The sequence below is a fragment of the Typopeltis vanoorti genome, chromosome 23 (genome assembly GCF_054136105.1).
Source record: "Typopeltis vanoorti isolate ZY-2024b chromosome 23, IOZ_Tvanoo_1.0, whole genome shotgun sequence".
NCBI lineage: Eukaryota > Metazoa > Arthropoda > Arachnida > Uropygi > Thelyphonidae > Typopeltis > Typopeltis vanoorti.
Window position 1 is genome coordinate 80,352,953 of NC_143571.1, and position 13,727 is coordinate 80,366,679.

The window sequence follows — 13,727 nt, forward strand, 5'->3', positions numbered from 1 at the left end:
TTAATACTTTAATTTCTACAGTGATGCAACTGCATTTCTCCGAGCTCTTGAGACAAGTTTCTAAGTTTGAAGCGGCAGACAAAGAACAAACAAATTGAATTGTTTAGGGAATTTAACGCCTTCAACTAGTTTTAGTATGTTAAATCAAATATGCACATAAATTAAGCATAATGCAATTCGACTCTCAAACAAACAAACAAAAAAAAAACTGTCGGCATTATTCTTTCTGATAAGTTTCGGTGTGCATCTGTGCTCTTTAGTTAAAAACGTAATCGATCCTATATCGCTGTGCTAGTTCATTCCAAATCACCTGTAACTGATTCTGTTATATTTCTGATAGGAGGATGCCACATAATGCATTTGGAAACGACAAGTCCTCCACAGAATCAGAATATCATCTAGAAGCATTGACAAGAGTTTTCCAACCGAAGGTACTTGAACTCTCATATGAAAATGGCACGTTTGTTTTTTTCTTTACCAAAATTTGTATTTTTCTCTCCACCTGTAAAAGCGACAACAGACTGGAAAATACATGCACGTGACTGATATCGTGCAATAGCTTATGTCATTAGTTGTAAATTAGTTGGATTTATGTAACTGTAAAACATTCTCACCTTACTTATATGATAACAACGTTTGTCCAATAATTCTTTTCCAATAAAGGAAGCCTTCCCATACTTTTGAAACTGGTATACGCAAATCATATCATTTTTATTTACTATTTCTTTCCACTGGACACATTTTAAAAGTTTAATCTTGTGTGATAAGTTTGAGAGATGATGATTTCTCTAAAATATGCTAAACAATTGAGAGTTTGGATTTCTGGTAGAAGTTGATAAGCGACTGACACGAACCAGCGGAAAAATTGGTGCACTCACAGCTTAGCAGTACAAGCCAGTAAATGTTTACTTGGAGTGAAGCTCCAACGTTTTCTGCGATCAACGTTTTAAGATAGGTAAAGCTGTCACCAGTTGACAGGAGATTCGCTGTATTTCATCGCATCATCGGCAGAGATTTATCAAGTGTGAAATTCAATATCTGCAAAATTAAAGAAAATTGCGGTTTCGAGATTAGAAAAGAAGATTAATGTGACTCTTCCAAATGGAAATCGTTGAGAAAAATCAGAACGAATTTATCAACTATCATATGAAAGTGTTCAGAAACACCTCAAAAAAAAGAAGGAAAAAAGCAAAAAAAAAGAAATCGCTGTAGTTATTGAGAATTGTAGAATGATTTGTCTTTAATTGTTTACTTGTAGTAAACAATTCTAATTCTGAAATGTTCGAGTCTATACTCAAAATCACTTCATCCATCAACAGTTACTAAACTTTTACCCATTGTTTTAAACTCAACTGAACATGAAGTTCATTCAACGGCCGCTATAAGATTGTGGCGCTTCCGGCACTGACTGAAATAAACGTGAATCATTAAAATAAAATAAAAATTAAATCTACTAGGCTATTTTTTTATTAATAAGCCATTCTTAACGTTAATATTTAATTTAGTATATTTCAAATTATATTTTTCTTTGAAACTCAGTTTGTGTCGAACTGCAAATAGAATTCGATGCTAAAAAAAGTAAAATAATTTCTGAAGTGTTTCAAACAGTGTTTAATTTAAAGCTAAAACTGGAATCACTTCATCCTAACTCAACTTCCATTACCCTTCACTAGATTCTACTTTGCATGAAGTTGCAGCTCTTAGGGATAAAACCATTAAAACACTTTTTTTTGGACTAATGCGTTTCACTCGCTGTAATTCGATTCATCCCTTCTCGTATAGAGACGGCACAAAATTTCCTTAATGCACTTGTGATAGATGTGTTAAAAGCAAAATTAACAAACCAGCACAAAAAAGGTCATGAAAAATCCGATATTTGGACTCATAAACCTTCGAACATTGTTTTTAGGGGAAAAAAAATGAATTTATGTAGCAGATTTTGTAACCGGTCTACCAATGCATGAGTGAGTGATGTAACCAGTGATCATTGGAGTGTTATTATTAGGAAAATTCTGCCATTTTAAACCACCATAACAGAATGTTTAGACAGCTTATCGATGTCTAAATTGATTACCATTTTCTCTCTCTGTGTGTGTGTGTGTGTGTGTGTGTGTGTGTGTGTGTGTGTGTGTGTGTGTGTGTGTGTGTGTGTGTGTGTGTGTGTGTGTGTGTGTGTGTGTGTGTGTGTGTGTGTGTGTGTGTGTGTGTGTATCATTCGAATAGGTACGAACTAAACACATTCCAACAACTCTACTTTCCGCTGACTTCATCTATCAAAACTGTCAGCTAATATACGAATATGCCCAGGGGTTGGTTGTTTATTTTTCATCCAGTGGATCCCATGTCATTCGCTATTTGGAAAGGATAAGTCAGTAAAGCAACAACACGATGATAGGTCTCAATCTATACATCACGTGTTATTTTACAAATATAAGTCGCGTTTTGGTGTGAAATTCTGAAAGAGTCCTTCGCTAGCGGTTGATATTACCAAAACATGGGATATTTTTACGAACATCAAAGGCGAAATTGGATGATAGGATATTTTGAAGGGTTGATAAACATTGACTCCTCTGGGTATTCATATTTCACTGGAAGCGCATCTCTATTAAGAACTTTTGTGAAAGACAGGAATAGCTATGTAGGAATTGAGATAGGAAATGAATTTTGCAAATCGTGTCCATAATACTTAAGTTGTTTGTATTTTTCCGGTAATTCCATTTCTCACGGGGTATTCAGCTATAAATAAGTTTTGCTTACTTAAGCACCGTCGATTTAAAAACGGATTTGCCGTCATAAATCGAAACATTTTAAATGCAGACTCGCATACTGCTTAAGCTTACTACCAAGGACGAAATAATACGGTGAGTTTGACGTTCTTTTAAACATTTCACTTTCAAATTACACATTTAAAAATAATTTAAAAGATAAACTTAGAACTATTGAAATTTCTGGGGAAAAATCAATTTTAAAAGATAAAAATGGTTTAATGATGAGCACTGTTTAAATAATTAAAGAATATATTTTAAGTTTATATTTATTAAGTTGAATATTTAAATTTTTTAATTTCATCAATTTAAAAAAGCAAAGTTTTTAAATTTAAAAGAAATTCAATATTAGGATTTTACTTTCTTTAAACGTGTATTTATCAGTTCGAATAATTCGAAGAGGGTGTGAATAAGTAGAATGGGAAAGTTACAAGCGCATATATGCATTCAAAACACACTATAGTCTTCAGTCCTGGATTTCTGTATACGCCAGCTGTACAATGTAATGTCTCAGAACCAGAGGAGTGGTTGGTTTCCTAACTAGATTGCTATTTGCTTAAGTGACAATCAATGATGACTCAAATACAACTGTACGATATTAAATTTCCTAATACGCAGAGCATTGTGTCTCTAAGGTTATGCTTTGTAACTATTCCGGACATGGATGGTAAATTGCCGAAATTTCACTACAAGTTCATATTGACTTAATCTTGACTTGCTGATTAAACAATATCAAGGCATGAGTTCTCTGGTTACAGTTGGAATACCCTCTCTTGTTCTAGACGAGACAAGAGAATCCGGGAATTCAATAGAAATTTGTCCAACTAAATGAGTTCACCTACTGAATTAGTAATATGAACACATACGCTGACTGATCACTTTATTAGGACCACTACTAAGAATTAAACTGTATATGGATGGAACTGCAGTCCTAATGCAAACATTCTACGAGATATTGAAATATATCTTAGAAGGACTGCGATTTAAGAACTGAACTTTTAATGACACCACATGGATATGTGGTGTCATTAAAAGTAATCTCATTGAGAATAATCTCATTGATAATCTTCAATGCGATATTCCTTCAGAGATATGGGGACCAATCTCATCTCCCTTTTCTAATATCTCAAGGGGAATGCATTCTTTTCTGATTGGACACTTTATTCCAACTATGAAGTTAGATTTGGGTTGTTTCCTCCTTATATGGACTCTAACCGTTGGCTATTTTATCTGAAAATAAGAATGCCAACGATATAGAGGACTTCCTACATTGTGACAATTTGAGGAAATTCGTGTCGAAAAAAATTAACTGGCTTGCACAGTTTTGATTTCAATTGAGCATACTTGAGAACGAAATAAATAACAGGACAAATTAGCAACCTGACTAGCGCATCCAACAATATGTTGGGAAGTGGTTATGCTGAAAGAAGAATGGTTCCTTCAAAGGAAGAAAATGTGATCTGGATCAAAGAAGAGGCCCACACATTATCTGTGAGATATGCGCAATTCACGTTTCTCTGAAATATAATGATGTCCCTGTACTTCTGTAAATATGTGTGCGTATTAAACTAATTAGTATAGCTGAATGAATTTATACTTCAGTACTTTTACTACGTTTTTATATGAATATACTTTAGTAATCAGCTAAGAAAATAAACAAACACACGCGAGGTTAAAGATTATTATTATCATACTTAAATATACATATTTTCATTTACTTTCTTCAAACTTTGAGATTTCTGGTTTTTAATAAGCAAGAGTCGTTGTACACATGTTCACGTTAACTGGTACATTGAAGAATATTCAACCTGGAATTCAGTTGCACAACGATCGATTAACTCACAACATTAATGTCCCTTATTCAAAAATTACTACCTAGTGTTCTGATATTCAAGACGAGAACATTTCCTTCAAAAATACACAGAATGAACTTCAGGAACGATCTTAGTATCCCTTATTGAGAAATATATTTTTGTTCGTAATATTATTAAGTACATCATATTGGTTCCTGATGAGCTATGATAGGTTTGAGAATAATTCTATATAGTATCGAAGACAATAACAATCAATAAAATGTTTTAAATATAAAACAGATAAACAAATTGACTAGAAAAAGCTAAGATAAATACATAAGATTATATTCTGAAATAGCACCTAAGAAGTTGACAAAACTATTGACAAATCAAATTTAAATATCCTTCAAATTAAGGAAAGAAACAAGACATAAAAAAGTCACATATTAAAGATAAAACAAAAGACTATGAAAAAGAAACCATTCATCAATAAAAGTTTAATTTATATTGGTACTAAATATACTACAATATAATAGCAATATTCTTTTTAATTTTCAGTTTTAATTATTTTAATAATTAAATGATTTAAGAATGTAAAATAAAATTTAGTAAAGTGACCGATAACTCTATAAAAGATTCTCTGAAATATACTAATCAAAATCCTGAAATAGCATGAAGCATGAAAACGAAATATTTAACAAAATAAAGTAAAGATTATGTTTTTTTATTAAAAGAATTAGCATGACTAAAAATGCAATGACTCCTGACAACTAAAACAGAATAAAATTACAAGAAGTAAACTACACTGTTCAAAGTGAAAATTTTGGATTTAAGTTTAAAAAATGCAAATTCAGGACTATAAACTACACTGTTCAAAGTGAAAATTTTGGATTTAAGTTAAAAAAATTCACATCACATGCTGCCAAGTTCATTAAATCCTTTATTGGATGAGTGTATAAGATATATATGACACGTCCTTGCATATCGTACTTTCTCATTCCTTTGGCAACTGTACTCTTAAACGAATGACAGTCTTATATGAATTTGATAGATTATTGTATCTGTAAGCAAACGTACTTGTGCTCCTGGGAGCAATTCTTTTATCACTCGTGAGATCTGTTGCCTCTATTTCAATCCAAATATCATTGTCTGAGGGATATCAGAATTCTTTGTATGGTAGTAAAAAGGAAAGACATCATCTCCATCTGTTAATCTGGCGAACTACTATCCATTTTCTATTAGTTAAGTCAAAAAAAATTATATATATTATGTTGGTTAATGTGACAGTAACGAGCGTGAAGGAAGGGCTTGTCTTAAAAATATGCTCATCATTTTATACAAATGTTAACCTCGAAATTAACTTAATAAGCGGCTAAAATATTATGATTTATTACCATATTCGGATAATAAAACGAATGCTGCATATTTAAAAATCAGTTAATATATATATATATATATATATATATATATATATATATATATATATATATATATATATATCATTAAAACATCTCACAGGATATGCATAGGAAATGTCAACTGCATGCAATTGTTTTGAGCAGTGTAGTTCACATGTATTTAATCTTGATTATGATTGAAATATATGAAAGAAAAATCGAGCCAGCATCTAGCAAATTCAACTACTGAAAAATGTATAGTACAGAGAGAGTGAGAGTGGGCAAAGAGGTTAGTAAACATAATCAATAAGCAAAGAACAGACCAATGAAATATATATCGATCAAGTAAAAAAATAACCAAGAATTGTTGTCTTTATCAGTCAGACTAGTAGTAGTAAATCTCAATGCTTATTAAGTCACGACATTTTTTTGCTGAGTCAAGCACGTCATATAACCAGAAACATTTAATAACAAGTCACAGGAGATCTTTCTCATTTCTTTGACATCATCCTTCGATCACAAACAAAAACAGGTAATAGAGTAGTGTAGGTATTCTCTGTAATAGCATTTATACAATTAACAGTTCTTATTTCATAAAGCTGATCTTCATTTCAGATTATATCGCAAACTGTAAGAATGTCCACTAAGTGTCGCCACCTGCCGTCCAATCCATATTCGAAAATAGTCTAAAAATATTTCATTTTCCCTTCACTTTATTTACAAGATGCCATAAGGATCTTTTTGAAGGCTTTTCGAAATTCTATATTGAATATGGTATAGATGACAGGGTTGACACAACTGTTCATATACCCAATCCAGGTGGTGAGAAGGAACGCTGTTACCCCTGGTCGGAAGCTGTCATCCTTTAATTTGATGCATATAGCATCCATGATGTTGCAAGTGAAAAAGGGAACCCAACAAGCCAGGAAAACTCCTGAAAAAGAAATAGAAATTGTCAGTAACACACCTCCGTAAGAAAACAGTAAGAATTTGGTGAATTTTGTTTTTCAGCAAAAAATTATGACAAAAAAAATAACATTTGAATTACTAAAGAAAGAGCCATCCGGCATCGTTTTAGCGACGTTAATTATACAGAAATAGTGGATATTAAAGATCCGAGATTATTTCAGAGCGGAATGTATACAGATACTGTGAAAGCTTCGTAAATTTGACCACAGAGTTTACGTGAATACAATCCTAGACACCTGGTCAAATTTACGCAATTTTCATAGTTTCTGCATACATTTCCGCTCTGAAATAATGTGGGATCTTTAATATCCTCTATTTCTATATAACATTTGAATTCTTTGAATAAGAAAATGATAAGAAATCTGATAAAAAAATATATTGACTCCTAAACTTTGAAAACCAAAATGTACACACTCGGAGCCAAGGGAAGAGCATTCAGTATCTTTCAGTTCTTGATCATATTTCGTACGTGTATTATTGATATCAAAAGCTGATTATATCTGATGAGTACATTACGATGAATAAACTATAAAATGATTATCTGGTGCTTTATCATAACAATAACTTATAATGTTATATATAATCTTTGTAACAAGAGTTATTAAAGATTATATCCCAATTATGGGATTTAGATTATGACGACAGATTGCGAGTATGTGGATTGCAGACTCTGGTTAACATGAGAAAGAAGGGTGATATGATAGAGGTCTATAAATTTTTGAATGGGTATTATAGCATTTCAACTGATGATTTTTTTCGTAATATGGAAGGTGGGAAGAGAACACGGGAACATCCATGGAAGTTAAGTTTGTTCATAGTCAAGAAAAGGTTAAGAGTTAGGTTTTTCTCCCAGAGAGCAGTAAGTGAGTGGAATAATTTATCCTTGAGGGTAATGAGTCCATCTAGTGTAAACGAATTTAAGGGAAGGTATGATAGTTGGTTTGGGTGATTTATAATTATTATCTGAGACCTCCCTCGATGAGTCCTTGACTCACTGGAGGTCTCAGATAATAATAATATATAGAACTTTATAGTATATATAGTGTATAATATATAGAACTTTATAATGTATATGCTGTGTAATATATAGAACTTTATAGTGTATATATATATATATATATATATATATATATACTATAAAATTTATTAAATAAAAAACAAACACTATAAAGTAAAGGAGGCTATTTAAACTTATCCAGTGCATATTATTACAGACACGCATAAGTTGTTCCGAATACGAAAACCAGCAGCTCTTGCACTAAATAAGAAGTAGCTTTTACAGAAACTGACAATCATTATAAATAATCTGTCCTAATCATTAAAAAAACTGTTCACTGAAGGCTGGGATCATTATAATAATATTTTAAGACAACATTGTCTTGGAGTAAGAAATCTGATTGATGTTAGCGACTTCGGTTAGAAATTAGGGCAATGTGATTCCACTGATTGTGAACAAGACTCAACTCGTTAGGTTTTTTAACGTCTTATTCACAAGGAATAAAAATAAATAATTAATAGTATTATCTTCAACTTCTTTAACACTCAAAGAAAAACTGAAGATAACCTATATAAGATCACAGCTAAATTAGCCGTTAGATGGCACGTATATGTTTCCTTTGAAAGCATTGCAGATAATAAGTTCTGTACTACGCATAAATTCCACTCAAATGCTTTAAAGTACAAATAAATTAAAGTAATCTTAGCTTTAAGAGATGGAAAGTATTACTTACCAAGAACAATAGCCAATGTTTTCGTTGCTTTTTTCTCTCTACGAGCCGCATTTTTCTCCCTTTTCTTTCTGCTGCTCTTCTGGTTTCGACCTAGTTTGAACCTAGTTTTCTTTTGTTTCAAGAGCGGGGTTTCTACTTTGTTCGGCCTGGAAAGTTCTGCTTGTAAAGGTGAGGCACTGACGAATGTTGTCCCATTTAACTTCTCCTGAGTGCTCACGATTTGGACGCACTCGGGATTCTGCATACAGAAATTGGTTTCGATCACACTGGAACAGCCGACATTCCCATTTGTACTTGCGGATTCTCTTCTTGGCCTCAAATTTACCGCCACCCCATGATTCCTCGTGTTTGGAATAATATGACATCCATCTTCTTTATCCTCTGCGTTCTCCTGATCATCTTCTTCATCTGAGTTTTGGTCGCGGAGACCCTCTGTTACCTTGGAAACGGAAGCCACCACTTCCTCCTCTTTAGGGACTTTACAATCAGTCGTTGTCTGCTGCAAACCGTGCGTTTGGGCCAGGTTCTCTATAACTAAGTCTGTAGTTTGAGATGTGGCCACAGGAGGTCGCTTTCCGATCACTTTCTTTGTTCTTTCGTGAATGGCTTTGAATATCTTGTAATAAAGGTAGATCATGACAAGACAAGGAATGTAGAACGAACTTAGCGATGAATAAATGATAAAATCAGGATTGTAGAAGATACACAATCGAGGAACTCTTTCTGGAGACGTGTTCAGTCCAAGCACAATTGGTGAGCCAATAGCTGCCGACACGATCCAGACAATGGCAATTGTTAAGGTCACACGTTTATTATTATTTTTGTGCTTTGAGTATCTAATAGGCTGAGTTACTGCAATAAACCTGAAAGGGAAATAGAATCATTGGCTAATACATGTATTAGAACTCCAGTGACTTAAAAATATGAAATATTAATGTGCAAACACATCGATATAAATATAAAAATCACAGCATCAAATACAGAGATCAATTGATTTTTTCTAATGTGCTAATAGAACTAAAATTTTAAATCCTGTCTAATTTACTTGCTTATATAAAACCTTTAAGAAATATGGGGGAGGGACTAAAGAAAGGGAATCCCGGCAGAAATTTGAAGCAATACAAAAAAGTATGGCACGAATTTACTGTAATAAATTTGTTTCTATTATTACTATCTTTGTCAACCTATATATGTCTATATTTGTAAAAGGAATTGCATACTGCTTGCGATGAAGGGATGAATAGACCTCGAAATATCCGATGCACCACTGAATAGAATGCATATGCCGTATAAGTAGTCAGGGTGTCACTTTGAACAAGATCAAGATCAAGATAAGGATTCGTGAGGTGATTGGTCGGACACTTTGAACAAGATAGGATAAGGATTCGTGACGTCATTGTTTGCTAAGATCAGTAACGTCATGAGTATGGAATGCTTGGAATTTCGCTGGGGGACACATGTGTATGACGTCATGTTGTCTCATTTTGTTCACGTACGCCATTCTGGGTAGTTGTTCGCGTATGGAATTGTGGGTGATGGTTAGAGATAAGATCAGGATCATATCTCTCTGTGATGTCACGTTGTGTCTTTTGGTTCGAGTATGGAATTCTGGGTAATTGTTCGCATATGGAATTGTGAGTGACATTTCCCTGGGTGACACATCAGTCAATGACATCAAGTTGTGTCTTTGGTTTAAGAGTAGAATTGTGGGTAGAGGTTCAAGTATTGAATTCTGGGTGATGTTTAGAGTATGGAATGTGTGGAATTTCCATGGGGGACCCCGTCATTGACCACGTTTAATCTTTGGTTCGAGTGTGGAATTGTGGGTAAAGGTTCAAGTATGGAATTCTGGGTGATGGTTAGGGTATGGAATCTTGATATGAGATGAGCTCTTTGTTCTCATGTGGAATTGTGGGTAATGATTAGCGATTGGAATTCTGGGAGGATATTTGGTCAAGTTTTGGGTCTTTGGCTCGATTGTTGAACTATGGGAAAATATTTCTCAATATACCAGTAGACATTTTCTAACTTAATTAGTTACTGGATATCACTGGTGTCCTTCTCACCCCCCTCAAACACACAAACACATTTTTTCTTTCATGTTTACATTTTCTAAAATAATTAACTACTGAATATCAGTAGTGTTCCCCTCTCAGACACAACAAACACTTATTTTTTCTTTCATGTTCACGTTTTCTAAAATAAATAATTACTGGAATCTCAGTTTCACTGCTTTGTTTCTTTCACATTTTTCTTGTCAATAGATTGTAGTTAGACATTTTCAAAAATAATTAATTATAGACTATCAGTGGTGTCCGCAAAAAACACACACACACAATCTTTTTTCTTACAGGTTTTTCTTGTCAAATTCATTTAACTTTAAAAATACACATTTATTTGACTGAAATATTATTTACAAGTATACTCACAATGAAAAATTCAAACATGTAATTATAATTACCTAGAAATATTTTGCAAGATTAATCTCTCTTGCTACTTTCCTGAAGAAAGAAAAATTCCAAAGGGTTTTTGGTTTTGCTCATTTTTTTACTTTATGGGATGTACAAAACAGTACAGTACAGTACAGCATAACACAACACACACACACACACACAAGATGATCTGCAGCCTGAAAGAACAAATTGCAGTAAATAAACTGAAAATGCACTCGATTATTGTTCCTTATAGGTTTCTGTCCAATGTGACGTCATTGAGTTGAAGTGGAAAGGGGACATTATTGTCGTGGGTATGTGTGACTTCCTGTGTGTGGAATCCTGGGTAATGGTTAGAGTATGGAATTCTGACAAGTGAGATGAATTTTTTTTTTGTTCGATGTGGCATTATGGATTTTTTTCCATTCCCTGCATTAAGTTCACAGTAGTGATATTTTTTAACTCACTTATTATGTTACGTATTTTTTCCAACACAAATAAATAATTATTTCAACTGAATATGAGGTCTGGTACTATAATTTTCAACTTAATTCCTCTGTTACAGCTTCCAAAGATTATACTTTAGATTGCCGTATTTTTATTTTGCATCAGTAAGTGTTGACTGAAAGGAAATGATGCAAACTAGGATTGGAAGTAAAGTCATCACTATCCTCTTCTGTTAATTTCACACAATAGTGTAACAGATTGCACAACGACTTGATAATTTGCATCCTTAAATTTTTTTGCATTCATAACTAAACAGAAATTAAGAAATTAAACTTAAGAAGTGTCTGCTTCCCCACATTTCTTAATAAGAGATGCATTTCTCATAAAAATTCAAAATATGCTTATCAAAATCTACTTTTTATGTCTTCTTCGTTGATGAAACTAGTTTTGCTTGAAACACTGTGGGGATGAACTTGTCTCTTCTAACTATTAATTTTACCTTCGATTCCTTGTGCTTCAAAGCTAATTCTGTAGCTAAAATTTTAATATTTTTTCAAAATGTCATATTTTTCTTTAGCATTAGTAAGTTTAACTAAGAAAATGAGAAAAACAAGGATTTGGACTCTGCTAGCGTTTTCTTATTAGAAACCTCTTTTACTAGCACAAATAAATAGTTATTTATTATTATTATTTCAGATCAATATTAGCCCTGCAGTATACTTTGTTAATTTCTATGTTACCAAGTTCCAAACATTTAAAACTGTGTGTATTAAAAGTGTGTGTAAGAGTCAACGGTATCGAATAATGACTCATATCCTCCCTTTTGATATTTATGTTCAGTCCTTCTGTGATGCTAATGACACCAACGTGCTAATTGAGATTATCAGTTCTGGTTTTCGAATATATGGACGAAATGTTTGCAGATAACTCAAACAATATCAACAGCTAGCATTAGATATTTTTCTAAACGGAGGCACGGTATCATATCCAGGCTGAGACCTTATCAGATATATGGAGCTCTACTTCTTATGGTGTCCGGTCTTAAGACTCTCTTGTGTGACCAGCTATTTTGATGTAATATAATCAAGAAAGAGCGTGTAACGCTCATTTTCTTTATTGAACTCATTGGAAAATGTTAAGAGTGTAATAATATTTCAGCAAAATAAAATATACATTTGTAAACTTAAATGAACAAACGTTTTGTGTTGTTGATGTGTTTTCCACGGTAAAATGTTTACTCAGTTTAGAATTTTTATTCTGTTTAGAAGTTGATATATATAAGACCATAACTTTATACCTTAATGCAATTCTGTTTAATTATTGTAAAAAAAGTTAAAATTTCTTTAGGAAAAAGTAATTAAATTTTAAGATCTAGGAAATTATATGAAGAACCATATGTGTAAAAATCGGTAACAAAAAATCTTTAAGTAGAATAATTAACACATATGATAATGCATCATAATACAAGAAAACATAAAATAAAAAAATCAGTCCTGTGAAATTATTGCTGTAAATGGGGGAAAAATTGGGGAAAACTGGTATCCTATAATTAATTATTTTAGAAAAATGTCAAATGCTACCTATTGACATTGTTTGAGTTCTCTTTAAACATTTTATCCATATACTTGAAAACCCGAACTGAACACCAACATTCTAATCTCAATTAGAATGTTGGTGTCATTAGCATGACAGAAGGACCGTGCATAAACATCAAAAAAGAGGATATTAGTCATTATTAGACACTGTTGACTTTTACTCTCACTCTAAAGTTTTAAATGTTTGGAACTTTGTAACATAGAAATTAACAAAGTATACTACAGAGCTAATATTGATTTGAAATAATAAGAATAAATAACTATTTATTTGTGCTGGCAAAAGAAGTTTCTAATAAGAAAAATGCTAGAGCAGAGTCCAAACCCTTGTTTGTCTCATTTCCTTTTGTTAAACTTAGTAATGCTAAAGAAAAATATGACATTTTGAAAAAAAAATTAAATTTCAGCTCCAGAATTAGCTTTGAAGCACAAGGAATCGAAGGTACAATTAATAGCCAGTAGTGACAACAAATTCATTCCCACAGGTTTGCAAGCAAAAGCAGTTTCTGTATGTCAATAAAATGACATAAAAAGTAGATTTTGAAAAGCATAGTTTAAAATTTTTTATGAGAAATGTAAAAGCTACAAAGCAGTTTTCATGA

General features: G+C 32.6%; 1 protein-coding gene across 1 annotated transcript in view; it reads right to left on the minus strand.

Moving 5' to 3' along the window:
* Nucleotides 1–6,668: 6,668 nt before the first annotated feature.
* Nucleotides 6,669–13,727, minus strand: part of LOC150094027 (dopamine D2-like receptor) — an 88,372-nt gene continuing 81,313 nt past the window's right edge. Inside the window, exons 3-4 of the mRNA XM_090412939.1 lie at nt 8,655–9,517; nt 6,669–6,889 (exon numbers count right to left, since the gene is read on the minus strand). Coding sequence (XP_090269065.1) covers nt 6,669–6,889; nt 8,655–9,517 — 1,084 coding nt within the window. The remainder of the gene's footprint in view (nt 6,890–8,654; nt 9,518–13,727) is intronic.